Source organism: Calidris pugnax, unplaced genomic scaffold, assembly GCF_001431845.1.
Source record: "Calidris pugnax isolate Ruff unplaced genomic scaffold, ASM143184v1 scaffold138, whole genome shotgun sequence".
NCBI classification, from domain to species: Eukaryota; Metazoa; Chordata; class Aves; order Charadriiformes; family Scolopacidae; genus Calidris; species Calidris pugnax.
The window spans coordinates 864,130-882,805 of NW_015090858.1; the positions used below are offsets into that span (position 1 = coordinate 864,130).

Sequence of the window (18,676 nt, forward strand, 5' to 3'; positions counted from 1 at the left end):
GGGTGGGATGGGAGGGATGGGGCCGGGCTGCAGCGGGTGCCGTGTAACGCTCCCCTGGTGCCTCCTGAAAACTGTCTCTGCTGCTTCTATTCATTCCCACCCAGTATCTCATTCGCTGCTACACGCTGGGGCCCCAATCTTCTTTCTTTTTTTTTTGTTTTAACTTGCAAATAGATTTATTTGTGGTTGTATAATGTGTGTGTGTTTGAACAGCTAAGGCTGCAGTGAGCTAATTCTCTTCAGATCATGTTTTATCTCACGTTTTGGTCCAAATTTAAGTTTCATAGCAAGATCTGTGTTTCCAGGAAACCTAGAATTCTAAGGGAAAGCTGGTTTTGAGTCAGTTCTGCCTGTGGTTATGAAACTTTCCTGTTTTTCGAACAAAGAATGGTTGCAGAGAACAGTTGGCAGAAGGAAAAGAGCAGCCCTTTGCTCTGTGCCTCCCCTGTGGCTCATCCCAGAACATCCCTGTTCAAGTGAGGGAGGAGCAGCAGCATCTCCTCTTGCCTGTCACCATCTGTAGCTCCTGCCTGGACGTGGTGCTTTGAGGATGGGTGGAAAATCTCTGTTGTTGAAGGCATTAAGGTCTGTAGCTTACGCTGAAATCTGTGAGAATTAAGTTCCTAAATCCTGTACCTTGAAAACCTGGGCTGCAAGGTCTATTTTTTATTAGAGAAGTTGAAGAAAACTGTTCTGTTTGTGCTGCTTCCACTCTGGCCTGACATTTACTTGACATTGAAAACATCAAATTCTTTTTCTTGGATGCTCGGGAGATACTTGAATTGCCTGACAGCAGCGAAGTGACTGTAATTGAGACAGATTAGAGGCGCTGGGCTGCCTTTGGGGGTGTTGCAGCTTTCATGAAACAGAGAGAGGAATTGAAACACACTTTTGACTTTGGAGGCTGTAGCAGGAACTAATTAGCAATTTCAGGACACAAACAGGATTGGAGGAAGTGTTTGGGCATATAATAAATTATTTAATAATGTGAGGGAGTCTTTCCATATGGCACTCGCTTATAAAATGCTTATAAAGGCAGGATTGCAGGACTCTGCCTGTAATGAACCCAACAGGCTTCCGCTGTCGGTCCTGGGGATGAGGAGTCACTGCCCTTCCCTTCCTCCAGGCTGTGGCTGGACCAGCTTCTCAGCCTGGATTCCGATAACCTCTCCCCAAAATAGGTTAGTTGTTTATATCCAAATATTTCCTTTCTACTGGGAAGTATTTTGAAGTGTTTGATGTTTCAGTGAGGGTAAATCCACTGGAGAATAGACAGATTTATTCTTCCTTCTTATTTGAGGAATTCACGTGGTGGAGTTGTGCTGCCCTTCACTGCCTTAAGCAGAAGAGCCTCTAACAAGCAACTGAATTGATGTGAATAACCAAATACTTGTGTAATGGCTTATGACCATTTATGAGACTTTATCTAAAAATCACGACGAGAAGTGGAAGTGTAAGTAAACTCGGTGAAGCATGAGTAAACCCAGCAAGAAGCTTTCAAATTGGTTTCCAAGCCTAGTGCTGTGTGTGTGTGAGCTCTGAAAGACTGGGGTTTTTTCTCTTGATGTTGTTTTTCCCTTGGTTCTGGAGTCAAAACTCCGACGGGCTGCAAAGGGGAGAACCTGACAGGTGCCAGCGTGGAAACGCCGGCTGTCCATCCGTGCATGCAGTGCCTGCTGCTGACAATCCAGAGGGCTGTCAGGAGTCTGCCGGCTTCCCAGGCAGAGCAGAGCATCCCTCGGCAGCGGGGCAGGGCTCGAAGCAGGCAGAGGGAAGCCCCAGGGTCCCTCACCTGACAAACAGCCCCGGTTCTGTCAGTGCTGAGCGATGGAGGGTTTGCTGGTTGGGATTCAGCGCCAGCACCCAGCGCGTAACGGTGGAGAGGGCTGGTCCCACGGGGTGCTGTGAGTCCTCAGCACAGGCCTGGTGGAGAGAAATGGCATCCGTGGAGGTGGGGAGGTGAGTCCACACGTGAGCTTCTGTGTACAGTGTGTCCCCTGTGAGCCTGGTCACAGGAGAGGACCCTCAGTGGGACCGTACCCAGCATCGTGACCCAGCGCATCTCACAGGGTCTCTCTTGGAGATAGGACAGAAGACACTTGAGAGGTCTGCAGAGGCCAGGAAGAGTTTTCCTTGCATAACTCAGTGCCTAATGTCCAAGGGCATGTGGATATTTCAACCAAATAGGTATTACCGTGTAGGTGGTTTTATTTTGCCTTGCAACTCTCTTCTGCAGCGTTTCATCCCCTCTTCTCTGCTGCCCTGCTTGCTGGGGTTTTCTGACAGCAAGTTTATAAAGCTGTTCAATGTCCAAACAGTCCTGAATAACGTCAGAATCTTTTTTAATAAACTAAATTTACTTAGGTGGCATCTGGAGCCAAGGACTAATGCACCATTGCTTTTGCAGTAGCTTTTCTCTGCAGAGAGGTTTCTGCTGCTGAGCTGGGAGGAAGCTAAAAGCTCCTTGGCTTCCTGGAGCCAAAGCAGCTGATTGGCATCTGGAGCTGCAGAGCTGAGTTTTACAGGGTCTTGTGGCCAAAAAGGGGTAATTTGGAACACGTGATCCTTAGTTGAATGCACACAAAAGACCAGAGGAAAGAACATGGGTAGGTCCAGGCAGCCACAAGTTGAAGGAAGGAGCCCCTTAACAGAGCTGTTGATTTTCAGTGGTGATGCTCGTTCTGAGGCATTTTTCTGTTATGAGGCTCTTGGACCTGTTGGTAAGGCACTAACAGCAACACGTTGGCTTTTATTACTGGAAATAGCTGTGGTGTGAATTTTTATGGGCTTTTCCTTCAGGGAATCGCTCACTGTCCCTCTCTTTAATAAACACATTTTATATAGTAGGCTCGAACCTCCTGTCGGATGGGAGGGACAATTAGGGCTGGGCAGCAGTGAGGGCAGTGAAAGGAGTCTCTCTTCCATCTCAGGTGGCAGCGATGATCAGAACAGCAGTAGCTTTATTGAGCTGGGGGTGGTTGTGGGTGTGTAAGGAAAATGCTTTCACCTGGCTTTAGTTTTTCCAGTTTAACGACAAGTCCCTGAAAACACACATATTCTGGCATGTATTCATGGATGTACAGTTGTAAAACCCCATTTGTTTATATAATGTGAAAAGTAATAATTTCCCTCAAGTTCCCAATCCTCATTAGCTTCACCAGCCATCTCTCTATTCCTTTTGTTCCTTTGGGAAAGCTTAGCTAAATGGAAAAGGCTTGCAATATGCTCCGAAAAGCAGCGAATTCAAGCCCTACCAAGGCAGAGAGTAAGCAAGTGCCAGCCTCGAGACTCCTCCGGTTAAAAGCTTTCCCCATTAAGAGGTGACCATTTGCACACCTGTTTGTATCAAAAAAGCCTTTCCATAGAGTCACCTCATGGCAGTGGCTTTCCAGAGTTGCAAATGGGGGTTTACCTTTGGCAGTGCTGAGGATTTGGATTGTTGTGGCGTGGTTTCTGCTGGTGTAACTGGGCCAGACACCAGGAGCTGGGTGAGCCAGCCAGGCTGGGCAAAATGGTCTTATTTCTAGCATGGATTGTGCAGTGCTTGCAAGTGCTGTCTGTGGCTGAAAAGGAAGAGTGACAAAATAGAGCTGTTTGATGCCAGGCACAAGGAGACACCCCTCGGGGCACATGAGCAATCCCCAGGCGCTGCCATCTGTGTCCTTTCGGAGAGGAGAAGGAGAAGGAGTCAGTGGAAGAGAAGGGAACAGACGTGTTGGAAGCACCGTGGTCAATAGTGGCAGGGGCAGCACTGAGAGTAAGAGAATAAGCATGGATTTTTGACCTTGTCCACTGATGTTATGTAGCAGACGGCATCTGGAAATTCAGGTTTTCCCTCTCAGGGAGACACAACATGATCGATGACACGCTTGGTATTGATCCTGTGTGCATGGGCCAAATTGCTGTCTGTTCAAGAAGTCCCCAGTGCAACACACATCATCGCTGTGCCCGGTGTCCTTTCCGTGTCAGAGACCTTGTGTCCCACCCGAGGGAGCTGGGAAGAAGCTTCCCTGGAGGCAGGGGCAGGATCGCCCACATCTGGGAGCATCCCTGCTCTCCCAGCCATCCATCCCCTGTCCCTGAGATCACCAGCCTGATAAACCTAATCTGCCTTTGTCTTAAAATCCTGTAGTGGCTGAGCCAAGAGTACACGGTCAGGTCAGAGTGTCACAGGCACAGAATTCCTGCAGGAGACACCTCCACCCTGGCTGGGATTCCCGGTGTGCAGGGCTCCGGGAGCGCAGTGCCCTTGCAGGGCTGGCAGGGTCCTGCTGAGGAGCCCTGCGGAGCTGGCAGACCTGTGCTGCCAATTAGTTTCTGCTTCGCTTACGCTGTGTGTGAGCCAGGATTTGGGATTTTGGACCGAGTCCTGTTCTGAGACTGCAGTGGTGCTGCAGGGCCTGGAGCGCCTTCCAAGGGCTCGCAAAGAGCGTGGTGAGCTGGGGGTGGGAAAGGGAACCCGTGCTTCCAACGGACACGTTTGATCTGTAGCTCAGAGCAGGGGCTCCAATGTCTGCTCTGCCTGTGTGAGGGAGGGAGAGAATGTTATTTAATGTTTGGTTTTTAGATACAAATTGCATTTCAAAACAGACTTGCTTTTGGAATAATATGGTTCTCCTGTTCCCTTGAAAAGAAAATGCATTTAGTTATCCCTGAGAGGTAAATAATAACTTTGGATCAGAGGAACTGGCGAGAGAGCAAGTGTTAACATTTCACGTACTGTACTTAAAGTCTCCAAGGTCAGACACGAGTCTTTTGGGACCTGCAAGGAAAGCTGTTTACATCAACCATCCATTTTAATCATTCAGCCAAAGGGCTTAATGTTAACTTTGGGTCCTAAGCATTGGTGCTTGTAACAATGGTGTTTCTCAAAAACAAACAAAAGCCACTGCCAAAGGTGACCTACAAACGCTTAGATGTGCCGCAGTTCACCCACGTTCCTCCTCTGCCTTTAGTGGAGCCCTTCAGCATCTCTCCCTCCCCTGCCCCAGCCTGGCACCAGGTTTCCCCTGTCTTGGGCTGTGGCAACCCATCCCTGCTCCTCCAGTAGCTTGGGAAGAGCTGCAGTTATCCCATCCCTGCTCCTCCAGCAGCTCGGGAAGAGCTGCAGTTAACCACAGCAACAGTTGGATTCTGATTAAGTACTGGTCCTCCAGAGCCTTTGCTGCTGATTAGTGAAGAGAGGAGAGAAGGTTGTTAATGGAACATCTCCAGTTGCCAAGAGACTTAGCTGCAGATGCTTGAAAAAAAGCCCCTGTTATTGGGCAGCATGTCAAGCGTTGGGAGAAGTGCTGTTTGCAGGGCCTTTGGAAAGGGAAAACTCTGCATTAGCTTTAAAATGTCTGCTCACAGAAACCAGCAGTGCTGGAACTCACACAAGGTCAAAATGGGTTGTGTTTGATTGAGCCATCTCTTTGTTGAATTGCATATTCTTTGGGTATGAAGTGGAATATAACCAGTCTCTTACAAAGCACTCTCTTTCAGAGAAGTTACTTTGATGACAGCTTGTGGAGCTTGGGAAATGTAAAGAGTAATAATAGAAATGGCAAAAGACAGTTTGCTTTCCCAGGCATCCTTATGTCTCCTGCGCTGCCTTGTCCTCCCATTCCCTTCTCTCACTGCCTTCCCTGCAGCCAGCCTGGCTCTGCTGCTGGTTTTCGGCGTTACCTCCACGCTCGGCAGCGCTGGTAACGTTCCTCCTACAGCCCCTGGGCTGGGGGTGTTTGCCCCTTTCCTCGGGGGGTGCCTGGTGACTGGGAAGAGTTTACGTAATTTAAGAACTTGTGTGTGACTTAGTGGATTAGTTGGAAAGGTCACACACTGTGGTGTTCATTTTCTAAATAGAAAAACTCCTCTTAAACATTCCCTCAAGCCTGGTTTGGGTCTCGTGTGTCCCATATCACTCTGGTTGTTCTTTCTGATGCTGCTCAAAGGCTGTTCTGCCTGTCTCCAGAGCTGCTGCTCGGGGTGGGTGCCGCATTCCTGATTGAATCTCTGCAGCGAGCGCGGTACCTGCCCTGGCTTGTGCTGTACCTTGAAGTGAAAGCTCTGGGGACTGTTTGGAACTTTCCACCTATTATTTCTTCTTCCCTGGTTGCAGAAGCTTGCTCTGCCTGTGGGGTGTGACACTCAGTATTCCCCATGGATCTGCATGCTCCATCGATTATGCCAAGCACTTGGCTCTGTTGGCGCTGGCTGCGTTTTCGCTACTGTTAAGCCTTTCAATTAGAAGAATCTTGCAAGTTTATGTTGGCATTCGAGCAGCTTTGTGCAGCGGGTGCCGAGGCACAGCATACAGATGGAATCGAGCTGATGGGTTGGTTTTTTTAAGGATCTGATTACTGTTTTTATAAAAGTAACCAGCTGCCTCCCCCTGCCTTCTCTGGGGTTTTTCATGCAGTCTGTTGGAAACGGTGCTGCGGGGAGAGGGATGGTGCCAGGGGTGGGCAGAGCTGCTGGGCTGGTGATGTGCTGCTGACACCTTTTGAGACCATTTCTGTAGCAAAGAATCCTGAACTCTGGATTACAACTGTTTAACTTGCAAACAATGAACCCGGCAGTGGCTGTAATGGAGTTACCAGCCCAGTGTTGGCAGAGGGCAGGAGTCCAGGAGCTTTTCTTTCCCACAGAATCAAATTGTTCATTTCTTTTACTGACACGATGCTTTACTGGTTGGGTTTTGTTTTTTTTCTAGTCTTCCCCCGCCACCTCTTTCTTCTGGCTCATAGCTTCCGAGTTGCTCAGGGAGCTGCTTTCTTACTCTGCAAAGCCTGTCAGGGGGTGACCTTGCAGAGAAGCTGCGGTTTGGGCTCCTCTCGCCCCATCTGCCGGTCGCCAGCACATCGTGTGCTCCAACACCAGCCAGCCAAGGAGCCTTCAACACCCTCGGGGTGGCCCCGGAGTGCTTTTAGGGTTAGTTTCATCCCAAAAGGAGCCCAGGTGGTGCTGCCGCTGCTCTGTGTAGAGAACCAAAGCACAGTGAGTGGGAAATTCACTTCAAAACTGGTCCAAATCAAACCTCTCGTGAATATCACCATGAGGACTGCCAGAGTCAGTCACTATCAGAGTTTGGTTTAGTGATTTTTGGGGTTTTTTCCCTAGGTCTAGAGGGTTTTCTCATTTTTCCTGCAGTGTTGCCAGCATCCTTCCAGCTTTGTATGAAATTGCCTCTCTTTTCAAACAGCAACTCGGCATTTTTGTAGGGATAGAAGATGAAGCAGCACATTTCTGCCACAGCAGCAGCAGAACTCTCATCTGACCAGTATCCACCTGTGTCTAATTTCCCATGCCTGCAGGGGGAGAATAAATCCTAAATGGGGTGGGTGGTGAAGGGGAATAGATTTGGCAACCTTGCTCCAAAAGGAGTCGTCTGAATTTGGGATTGAGCTGGCATATCAGAGATGGGCACCTGGTGCGATATTTTACATTATTGCCAGGATGGAGCTAAGTATGGGCCCAGGATCAGCGCTGCCAAGAGGAAAGCAAATAGGTTTGTGGAGGAGATAATCCAGGAACTGCTGCATCATTCCCAGCACAGGCTGGCTGGCTGGAGGTGGTTAATCACCCCCAGTTAATTCCTCAGGTGTTTTCCGTTCAGGATTGAAATTGCTGTCTGTGCTGCCGCTGTTCTGTGGGCAATGAAGGATAATCCACTTGGCACCTCCTGGTAGCGTGAACTCCACACACAACGAATCCATTTGCCAATTTTGAGTGACTCTGCTGCAAAGAAACTCATCTTTCCAGAAAGATGAGAGTGTGGGGTGTTGGTGGAGATTGAGTCTGGTGTGGATCATCTCCGTGTGTGCACCACGGCCTCGGTGGGGGGTGCTTAGACCCTGAACAACATCTGACACCACGACGTCAGGGACCGAGGCTTCTCGTTTCTCAGAAAGACAAAAGCTAATACAGTGAGCTTGTTTACTTTGCTGTCTGCAAGGAAGAAAGGCAATAAATGAGTTATCCTCATGCTTTTCCAGGAGGAAAGAGCTTAGATTGCAACTCAGCACAAATCTGTAACCGATGGAAAAGTCTCATTTGTTCCAGGAGAAACTATCTTTTTAAGGGTCGTGCTGAATCTGGGCTATAATTAAAACAGCCTTTTAAAGAAAAAGAAAAACAGTGGATGTTTTTCTGGTTTGATGTATTACCTATCACTAATGACCCTCTTTTCTCATTTCCATTTTAAAAAATGGATATAAGCAATTAGCTGTGTATTGCACAAAAGTAGCATTACCTGAGAAAATAATTAAGATGATCTTGAAATTAAGGAAATCAGTTTTGAAGAGAAGCAGGTGCTTAATGGAGGTGAGACCAGCTGTGCTTCCTAGGAACGTGCTTGAAGTGCTTCATGGAAAAATGTGCGAGGCCTCCACACAACACTGGAAGGAAATTTATAATAATTCAGACAAATTGCATCCTATAAATAGCCGAGCTGGATTCATTAGGACAGGAGGCAGATGGAGAAAATATAAAACTTGTTTGTTTCCTTTTAAGGGACTGTAACGCTTATGAGAAGTGTCAGCTCGCTGTCAATGAGGGAAAAACCCTCGGGTGCAGCAGGAATGTTCTGGCTATTAGGTTCTCATCTCTGCTAATGAGCAGCCACCCACCAGGGCATGGGAAGGCCTTGGTTTGGCAGCTCCTGCCACCCCTTTCTGGTGTCCCAGGCTGGCACCGAGGGGCTGGGGGCACGGAGCCGGGGAGGGAGGATGGAATTCCCTGTCTGGAATTCCACCTGCTGACCCTGCTTGAAACAGATGCTGCTGGAGGATGGGATGTGTGGAGTGAGGTGGGGGTCACCCACCCAACCGGCTGAGGGGTTACGTCCCAGAGCAGAAACGTGCTGGGAACTGGCAGAGGGAATGCTGTGAGTTATCGAAGGGAGAAGGTGAAGATATTTTGGAGATGTTTTTATATTAGTGAGTAGGAAAAAGGAGAGTCTTTCATGCATGCAGAGGGGTGATGACAACGTGGGAGGGAGGTGTGTGACCGAAATGCGGCTCTGTCCCCAGGAGGTGACGGGCTGGGAGGTGGCAGCAGGTCCATATCCACACGTGGGGCAGGGAGAGCATCCAGCCAAAAGGGACATCCGGGCTACAACGAAATGAGAGCGAGGTGCTTTGAAAGCAAGCCCTCGGAGAACACTGAACGTTCATCCCGTTCAGCCAGGGGCAAGGCTGAGCTCTCGTGCAGCAGCGGTGAATGTTCTGGATGAATATTATCTGTTAATGAACCCACCTTCATCTGTTCTGGTCTGATTTACATTTCAGCTCAGCTTCCTTAAAAGATAAGTCTCAAAATTGCAGTAACCCATCCTAAGAGATTCTTTAGGGTTGGTGTTCAGCAACGCCGCACGCTTATCAGGCAGTGGTGTGTTTCCTGAGGAGTTCTCAGATTGCCAATTCAGCGGGTGAAGTGGCAGAGGAAAAAGGTGATATGAAGGTCGTATTGGAGTCGGATAATCACAGACTTATTCGAGGGATGGGGAAAAGCCATACAACTGTTCATGCTTCATGTATTAAGTAATGACAGTGTTCAATACAGGGGGCAATGATCCCAACGCGAGGAGAGGACACTGGAGAAGAGGAGAGTGAGCGGTGGGGATTGGCGGGATGCCTGGGGGAAACACCATCTGCTGCACGTGTCTGCAGGGTGTCACGTAGCCAGCAAGTGGTGGCATTAAAACCAGCCACAGACAGGGAGCAGGGTGACTGTCCGGTTGTTGGAGAAGGGCACAGACATGTGGGGAGCTGAGCAGGGAGAGTGTGACCCAGCACAGAGGGGCTCATGGACCCTCACCCATAGACCGAGTTATCGAAGGGAGAAGGTGAAGATATTTTGGAGATGTTTTTATATTAGTGAGTAGGAAAAAGGAGAGTCTTTCATGCATGCAGAGGGGTGATGACAACGTGGGAGGGAGGTGTGTGACCGAAATGCGGCTCTGTCCCCAGGAGGTGACGGGCTGGGAGGTGGCAGCAGGTCCATATCCACACATGGGGCAGGGAGAGCATCCAGCCAAAAGGGACATCCGGGCTACAACGAAATGAGAGCGAGGTGCTTTGAAAGCAAGCCCTCGGAGAACACTGAACGTTCATCCCGTTCAGCCAGGGGCAAGGCTGAGCTCTCGTGCAGCAGCGGTGAATGTTCTGGATGAATATTATCTGTTAATGAACCCACCTTCATCTGTTCTGGTCTGATTTACATTTCAGCTCAGCTTCCTTAAAAGATAAGTCTCAAAATTGCAGTAACCCATCCTAAGAGATTCTTTAGGGTTGGTGTTCAGCAACGCCGCACGCTTATCAGGCAGTGGTGTGTTTCCTGAGGAGTTCTCAGATTGCCAATTCAGCAGGTGAAGTGGCAGAGGAAAAAGGTGATATGAAGGTCGTATTGGAGTCGGATAATCACAGACTTATTCGAGGGATGGGGAAAAGCCATACAACTGTTCATGCTTCATGTATTAAGTAATGACAGTTTTTCTCAGCGTTCAATACAGGGGGCAATGATCCCAACGCGAGGAGAGGACACTGGAGAAGAGGAGAGTGAGCGGTGGGGATTGGCGGGATGCCTGGGGGAAACACCATCTGCTGCACGTGTCTGCAGGGTGTCACGTAGCCAGCAAGTGGTGGCATTAAAACCAGCTGCAGACAGGGAGCAGGGTGACTGTCCGGTTGTTGGAGAAGGGCACAGACATGTGGGGAGCTGAGCAGGGAGAGTGTGACCCAGCACAGAGGGGCTCATGGACCCTCACCCATAGACCGGGCTTTTGATACAGAGCAAGGAAACCCTTGGTGGATTGAAGGGTGTTTTCTTGCTTCCAATGGGATAAAAGAGCCCTGGGAGGGGGGAGTCAACGTGGCCTGTGTTTATGGGCAGTGTTATACCAGGTTTAAAGTATTGAGTTCTGAGATCTTGACTCACGTGGTCCCGCAGCAATAACTAATGTGAAAAATACAGAGAAACAGATTTGAAGTGTAAGGCTTTAATTTCAGAAAGCCTTTAGCAACAGGGAGTTTGAAAATGAAAAGAATTGATAGGATATCTGCTTGATAGGACAGCATTGTTCGGTTTCCTTGCCTCTAGATTTGATCTGAGGTGTCTGAAATATGATAATCTGTGATATGTGCTGAAAAATATGTATATGAGAGAGCAGTGAGTTTGAAGAGAAAGTACTGAAGAGGGAGTGATTTGTGTTTGTAAGTTTCCTGTCTTGCTGGTGGAAAACTCACTGTGAATTATGCTACACTTCTAGGGCAGCATCTTGTTATGTGAAAAACATTCTTTTCATGTGTACAAATCAAAAAAAAAAAAATTCTTCTGCTCAAAACAAGCTTCAAATTTCCTCTCTGCCCAAGCTCATTGCTACCTTTATGCTTTCTTTCATGTCGTGTTTTTCCAAAAATCCTTTCCTAAGTAATGCCTACTTAACTTTATTTACTGCAAACACCCCAAAAGCCACCAATCCAGAAATACCTCCCCACTGCAGTGACTGCAGCTGAGTCTGTGTTGACCACAGGTTGCTTGTGCCTCCTGCACCCACCAAAGCACTTCAGGGCATTCAGGTTTTTGCTCACATAATCTGGGCAGCGCCGTGATCTTTGAGATGGTGTTTGTTTCCCAAGTCCTTTCACTGGCTGCTTGCTGCTCTCCCTCCATCAGGCTGCACGTGCCTGGGAAGGTGTGGAGATAGATTTGAATAGAAGCTGGAGCGCAAGGTGAATTTGCAACCCAGTCTAGACATGCAAAATAAGAATTGTTGCAGACAAAAACTGTCTCTTGACACCTTGTTACTCTAGGCAGCCTGTTAGGCAGTACAGAGCGTAGCACAGATTTCTGAAAGAATTGTCAACCTGAAGAAAGCAAAGAACCTGCAGCCCAGGTGAATGTCCCATCCGTGAGTTTTGTGTGCTCCGTTTTCAACAACTGTAGATAAAATGTCCTGGATGTGGCAGAAGCCCTTCTTTCTGTGGTGCAGCTTTCTCTTGGCTGTTCTCATATGTCATTAAATAAAGGTATATTATGTGTTTATTCATGTATTGCCTTCTGTTTCTGTTCTCTTCCCCCACCCGCAGGCTTTGAGTTACTGTACCAGCCAGATGTGGTCCGACTGTACCTCTCCATCCTCACCGAAAGCCAGAACTTCAACACTCTGGAAGCAGCAGCAGGGGCTTTGCAGAACCTCAGTGCTGGCAACTGGACGGTGAGCACAGTCCTCTTTTTAGTCTCCTTTGTTTCCTTTGGGTAAGCAAAGACCAAAGCTGTGGCCCGTTACAGGTGTGCTGTTACTTTGTGTATTTACATCTCCTGTAAAAAGGAAGGAGGTGGGAATTCCAAAGAAATTATTTCCATCTTATTGGCCCACTGAAGATGTTTCACATCATCTGGACAGATGGTGTTTACATAGTGGAAGTGTCACTGAGATGGTGACAATTTAACCAGCAGCGGGTTTTACTATTTAAGCCACTTAACCCTTGCTTCGTCCATTCAGGAAAGCCTGTTGTTAGATGATTAAATGTCCTGAACACTTAATTCATTGGATTGTCCAATTGCTCAGGATACTGCACTCCAGAGTGTCCTCTGCTGTCCTCTCTGGAGCATCCCCAGCACTAATCAGGTGGTTCTCTCAAAGCCTGATTGCTCCCAGAACCCTGTGGCAAAGTGGGACTGACCACAGCCCGAGGATCAGCAGGGTGATGTTTCATGGCTGTCTTAAATGCAGTTTATTTTAAAATCAATCAAGAAACAGAACAAAAGCATGAAGTTGGAGGTGGGGGAAGATAACAGATGCTTTGGATGCTTTACTGTTCCCTCCAAATGACCTCTTTTTTCCCAATCTGGAGAGATGTGGTTTCACACAGAGGTCTGTATGGAACAGGTGCTGGTGGAGGATGCTCCTTCCTTCTATTTCTGTCCTCTCTCCCCAGCAGCTCCCTGAGCTGGGGGTGAACCTTGGCATCCGTTCTTCATTAGTGCCTGATGAACGTGAACGATGGGTGAAGTTACAGGTGCCTCAGCACACACAGCCTGACTACTCTTTGCAGGGGAAAAAAAAAAATGAATTACAGCACTGAAGGAAATGCCAGGGGCAAGGAAAGGGCAGGTGTTTGAACTCACAATACTTTGTGTTTCTTTTCCCTTGTGTGTTCTGGTCAGTGGTCCACGTACATCCGTGCAACGGTGCGGAAGGAGAGAGGCTTACCCGTGCTGGTGGAGCTGCTCCAGTCCGACTCGGACAAGGTTGTGAGGGCTGTGTCGATTGCCCTGAGAAACCTTTCCATGGATCGTCGCAATAAAGATCTCATAGGTATCTTCTGGACTTTTCTAACCAGGCTGGGGTCTCGGATACCCTTGAGAGACCTCACACTTTGTCACTTGTGCTGAGGACTCATTTTGTATGCAGCTTCCGTCTGCACTAAGATTGCTCTGGAGCCACCACGGGCAGGGCTGTCACCTCAGGATGTGTTTCCATCCCTCTGTGGTTTGAGGGAAATCCCTAACTCAGGAGCTGTAGATTTTTGCAGGAGATGGGGGCGTGGAGGCACGCAGAGGACTGGGTGGGTGAAGAGGTTTCTCCTCTCCTCCATAGCTGTGGCTGACGTGGCGCTTGTGCTCGTGGTCCCACGTGGTGGTTACAGACGTAGCTCCTGCTGTTTAGATGAGAGCAGGAGCCTTGCCCCTGGGGTGCTGAGCCAACCTGGGGGAGCACAGTGGGCTCTAAAGTCATCCCTTTTTTCTCACCTCCTCCTTCCCTTCTCCTCTTGTGTGGTAGTCACTTGGAGAAGCTGGAAAGCAAACAGCTCGCCCTTCTTCAGGCTGGTCCCCCAGCAGTGCTCACCAGCTCCTCTCCAAGGGGACAGACAACCCTTCGCCTGCCCATCAGCAGGGATCTTGAGAGATTCAGCTGTGGGTTGAGTTTTCCTCTGGATGCCTCTGTATTTAACCAATGTATTTGTTTAAAGGATAACCTTGCCAGGCCAGGAAATACCAGCCACATGTTTAGGGCCATCATCCAAGTTGATCCTAACAAATGGCAAGATGGGATTCTGCCTTAAGACATCGGGTTCTTTAAATAGTTCCAAGGTGTAGCTGGGCAAACGGTACAGAGGGACCCTGGGGAGCAATAAACCCCGAACTGCTTGTTGTTCCTGCAGCAGTGTGTGTGGGGAAGGCTGGTGGCACCCGGAGGAAATACCCTTGTCTTTGCCAGGGGAAGGTTAATCAATGCCTGGCTGCTCACCTTGCCCCAGCAGGCCCATTACAAGGCTGGGTTGAGTAAGCCACGTGCGTGTATTAGCATGAGTATGTGGCATTAGCAGCAGCTACTGGATGCTTTTTGCCTCAGGTGTTGCAAAGTATGATAGATGCTGGCTGCAAAATTCTCAATAAAAATGGTGTTGGCTTTTTTCCTCAATACTTTTAGTGTTCGTGATGAAAGAGTTTGTCTCGGGTATCAACTCTTAATCACCTTGAAATAATGAATGATAAATAAACTGTTAAGTTACATTCTTGAGGTTCCAAACACCAAAACACGTGCATTATAAATTTTTTTGACCTGGCAAAAACCTTTGAGTTTTATCATTCAGGATGGGAAGCTGAAGTTATTATTAGGGCTGACTAACGGTATCTCTTCCCCTTATCTAGGTAGTTATGCCATGGGTGAGCTGGTAAGAAATTTGCCCAGCAGGCAGCAGAGATCTGCAAAGAACCTGGAAGAGGATACGGTGGTTGCGGTGTTGAACACCATCCATGAAATCATCACTGACAGCTCGGAGAACGCCAGGTCTCTGATCCAGACACAGGGCATTCAGAAGCTGGTGGCGATCAGCAAGTCAAGGTGAGTGACAGGCAAAGCAAAATGCAGAAGAGCTCCCTGCAAACATGGAAATGTCACTGCAAACAGGGGCTTTGGCTTTGTGGAAGTGCTTGAGCTTCCAGAGCCTTCAATTTCAGGGCAATTAATAGATACACAGTAAAAACAGTCAGTACCTTTAATAGGTTTACTTGATTTAAAAAAAACCAAAACACATTAATTGAGCAGTCACTTCAGTCACGTTAAGATACTCTCTCCTTGTCAGGTGCGTCCCAGCACCATCAGCCGCAATGAAACCAGGATCTTTATTTTCAGTGTGGGAGGCTTTTTCCTGGGGCAGCCTTCTGTTCCTGGAATGCCAGGGAGGAAACCTGTTTTGTTTAAGTAAAATGGTTAATGACGTGCAGTAATCATCCTGGCCAAAGGGCTGGTGGGGGTAATGTGAAGTGACAAATGTTCACTCTGCAGTTCTGTTGAAAACCCTGTTCTGGTTGCTCTAGAGAAGAGTTTGTTCCCCATAGTTCAGCTGGTCAGAGGTTGGAGGGTGGCTGATGACTTTGTTGTTCATCGTTATGAAATATGGAGCCAACCAAGAGTCTAGCCCTGTATTATTTTATAGAGGTGTTAGTCTACTGACTCATTAAGGAATGGATAAAATTTCATTTTCTGTTTAAAAATAGCTTATTTTTTGCTGACCCAAATTGCTTTGTGTAAGGTATTCTAAACCATGAAGCAACTTCATTGAATTGTGAGGAATATATGTCAGTTGGGGTAAAGGTTTGAAAAGTGGCTTAGAACTTGAATTCTTTTGGTTTTTTCTAAATAAATCCAGGGTGGAATCTACCTGGTTTTTGTTGTGACAGCTATGAGACAAAAGGGTCACCCTGGGCTCGGTGCTTGCCCAGCAATGCACGTAAAAACCCTGAAATCGGCACAATTTAGAACTCTGGGATTTTTCTAGTCAGCAAATACCTGTAGATATGAAGTCATCACTGAATGATTTCACATGTATCCTAGAGCTTATAGGTTCCAAGAATAGCTGTACGGAGTAGTGGGTATTGATTGGGTGCAAAGAAGTCAACGTACAAATAGTCTTACATTGTTTGATACTTAAGCTCTAATTTTTATCTTGCAAACCAGCCAGTCTCCCAGAGAAACAAAAGCAGCATCTCACGTTCTTCAGATGATCTGGAGCTATAAAGAGCTACGAAATGCCTTGCAGAAGGATGGGTGGAACAAATCACACTTCCAGGTAAAGATGCTGGGTTTTAGACTCAGTTATGGAAATGCCTGAGGGGAAGGTGTGCTGACTCACACCAGCAACGCTGCCATGTAGATAACAGGAAAAAATCCACCAACAAATCTATATGAAAATAAAAAGTACTGCAGTGCCATACCATCAGTGGAAGGGGGGCTTAGCAGCATCCCATAACCTCTCCATACTGTTGGTTTGGGGTTTTTTCTTGTTCAGTTTCCCTGAGTACCAGTTTTGTGTTTGTGTGGGTTTTGTCTCGTAGTCTGTTTCTGCAGCTCCAAAGGGCTCCAAAGGTACCTCTGGCAGGGCTGGCTACGACGACAGCACTTTGCCCCTGGTGGATAAAAGTCAAGGTCAGTTCTGCTCTTTATCATTTTTTCTGTTGTGCTTTGCTTGCTTGGCTCCTGGATTTGCCACGTCTGTGTTACGGTGCGAGGGGGTAAAAATGTATTTTTTGTATGTGGCGATTTTTACCCCACAGTCCCAAAGTGTGTCAGAATTTCCTCTCGGTGCTCCGTGCTCTCCTACAGCAGAGTTTGCTGTTGCACTTCACCTGGTGTAACTGCTGGTCACTGCCCAAAGTCCCTGCCCGCTGCCACCCCCCTGGCTTAGCCAAACCTGGCAGGTCACAGGGACAGAGGGTGACATGGGTGACAATAAACTACTTGTTTTCTTTGTGGGTTCTCCTGCTGGCTCAGCAGGCTGCTGGCTGGGAGTGTGCACCACGGGAACCTGCACCCTCTCTTGTTTTCTGTCTCCTCTGCTCTGGAGAGAGCAGGGAGGAGCAGGTTCATAGCAGTAGGTGGTCCAATGCAGAACTGCAGCTCCTGTTATCACTTGGAGAGAGGAGTTCTATATTACAGTGCCAAGGCAGAAAATGCAAGGATTATGTGTGCTCTCCAGAGAGCTTAAATTGAATTTCCCTTTCTGAACGGGTAACAGTTGAATAGTTGGGGTTTTTTTACAAGAGCCTCTGCATTCAGTACTTCCTGGACCTCTCTGGTCCTGTGACTAATTTAAAACTACCAGGTTTTGAGAAAAGCAAATGTAACTCGAGTCGTTTCAATGTTTCTGTGTTACAGATAACGAGAAGTCTGGGAGTCGTGATATGATACCTATGGATGAACTTGGCCCAGGTAAATTCAGTCTCAGATCAAACTCTCTGTCTCTTCCAATAGAGCACGCTGTCACTCACGGGAAAGTTCAGCTGTTTCTCTAGGAGATATTATTTCAGATGGATAAAGCTGACATTTAAAAACAGAACGTTACCTTACAAAAGATTGGTCGTCATCTTTTTTTTTTTTTTTTTTGGTGTTAGTCTACTGACTCATTAAGGAATGGATAAAATTTCATTTTCTGTTTAAAAATAGCTTATTTTTTGCTGACCCAAATTGCTTTGTGTAAGGTATTCTAAACCATGAAGCAACTTCATTGAATTGTGAGGAATATATGTCAGTTGGGGTAAAGGTTTGAAAAGTGGCTTAGAACTTGAATTCTTTTGGTTTTTTCTAAATAAATCCAGGGTGGAATCTACCTGGTTTTTGTTGTGACAGCTATGAGACAAAAGGGTCACCCTGGACTCGGTGCTTGCCCAGCAATGCACGTAAAAACCCTGAAATCGGCACAATTTAGAACTCTGGGATTTTTCTAGTCAGCAAATACCTGTAGATATGAAGTCATCACTGAATGATTTCACATGTATCCTAGAGCTTATAGGTTCCAAGAATAGCTGTACGGAGTAGTGGGTATTGATTGGGTGCAAAGAAGTCAACGTACAAATAGTCTTACATTGTTTGATACTTAAGCTCTAATTTTTATCTTGCAAACCAGCCAGTCTCCCAGAGAAACAAAAGCAGCATCTCACGTTCTTCAGATGATCTGGAGCTATAAAGAGCTACGAAATGCCCTGCAGAAGGATGGGTGGAACAAATCACACTTCCAGGTAAAGATGCTGGGTTTTAGACTCAGTTATGGAAATGCCTGAGGGGAAGGTGTGCTGACTCACACCAGCAACGCTGCCATGTAGATAACAGGAAAAAATCCACCAACAAATCTATATGAAAATAAAAAGTACTGCAGTGCCATACCATCAGCGGAGGGGGGGCTTAGCAGCATCCCATAACCTCTCCATACTGTTGGTTTGGGGTTTTTATTGTTCAGTTTCCCTGAGTAGCAGTTTTGTGTCTGTGTGGGTTTTGTCTCGTAGTCTGTTTCTGCAGCTCCAAAGGGCTCCAAAGGTACCTCTGGCCGGGCTGGCTACGACGACAGCACTTTGCCCCTGGTGGATAAAAGTCAAGGTCAGTTCTGCTCGTTATCATTTTTTCTCTTTCTGTGAAAAATTCCTTCCTAATGTTCAGTCTAAAAAGTTATGTAGTAATAAATCTCGCCTTCAGCTGGGCAGTGGGTTTGGCCTTACCCCTGCTGGGCGCTGGAGTCTTTTCCTCCCTAAATAAACATGCTCTTTTGGGCAGCACTTCTCCCCCCAGCACAGAGTTTCCACTGGGACTGGGTTTATCCCAGCTCCAGCCAAACCTGCCCAAGCCTTTTCCTGGGGCCCGAGCAGCCGAAGCAACGCTGGTCCAGCTTTAATTTCACTGTGACTTTGTCTCTGAATC

At 47.5% G+C, this 18,676-nt stretch overlaps 1 protein-coding gene across 4 annotated transcripts in view; it reads left to right on the plus strand.

Annotated features, from left to right (window-relative positions):
* Nucleotides 1-18,676, plus strand: part of ARVCF (armadillo repeat gene deleted in velocardiofacial syndrome) — a 249,277-nt gene that overhangs the window by 216,450 nt on the left and 14,151 nt on the right. For 2 of the 4 annotated variants that reach the window (XM_014943993.1, XM_014943994.1), the window contains 6 exons: nt 12,069-12,196; nt 13,150-13,300; nt 14,638-14,830; nt 15,947-16,058; nt 16,324-16,414; nt 17,144-17,316. In XM_014943993.1, the coding sequence (XP_014799479.1) occupies nt 12,069-12,196; nt 13,150-13,300; nt 14,638-14,830; nt 15,947-16,058; nt 16,324-16,414; nt 17,144-17,280 (812 nt within the window). In that variant the 3' untranslated portion in view covers nt 17,281-17,316. Of the gene's footprint in view, nt 1-12,068; nt 12,197-13,149; nt 13,301-14,637; nt 14,831-15,946; nt 16,059-16,323; nt 16,415-17,143; nt 17,317-18,676 lie in introns of those variants that run through there. The other 2 variants (XM_014943992.1, XM_014943995.1) reach the window with 1 other exon arrangement.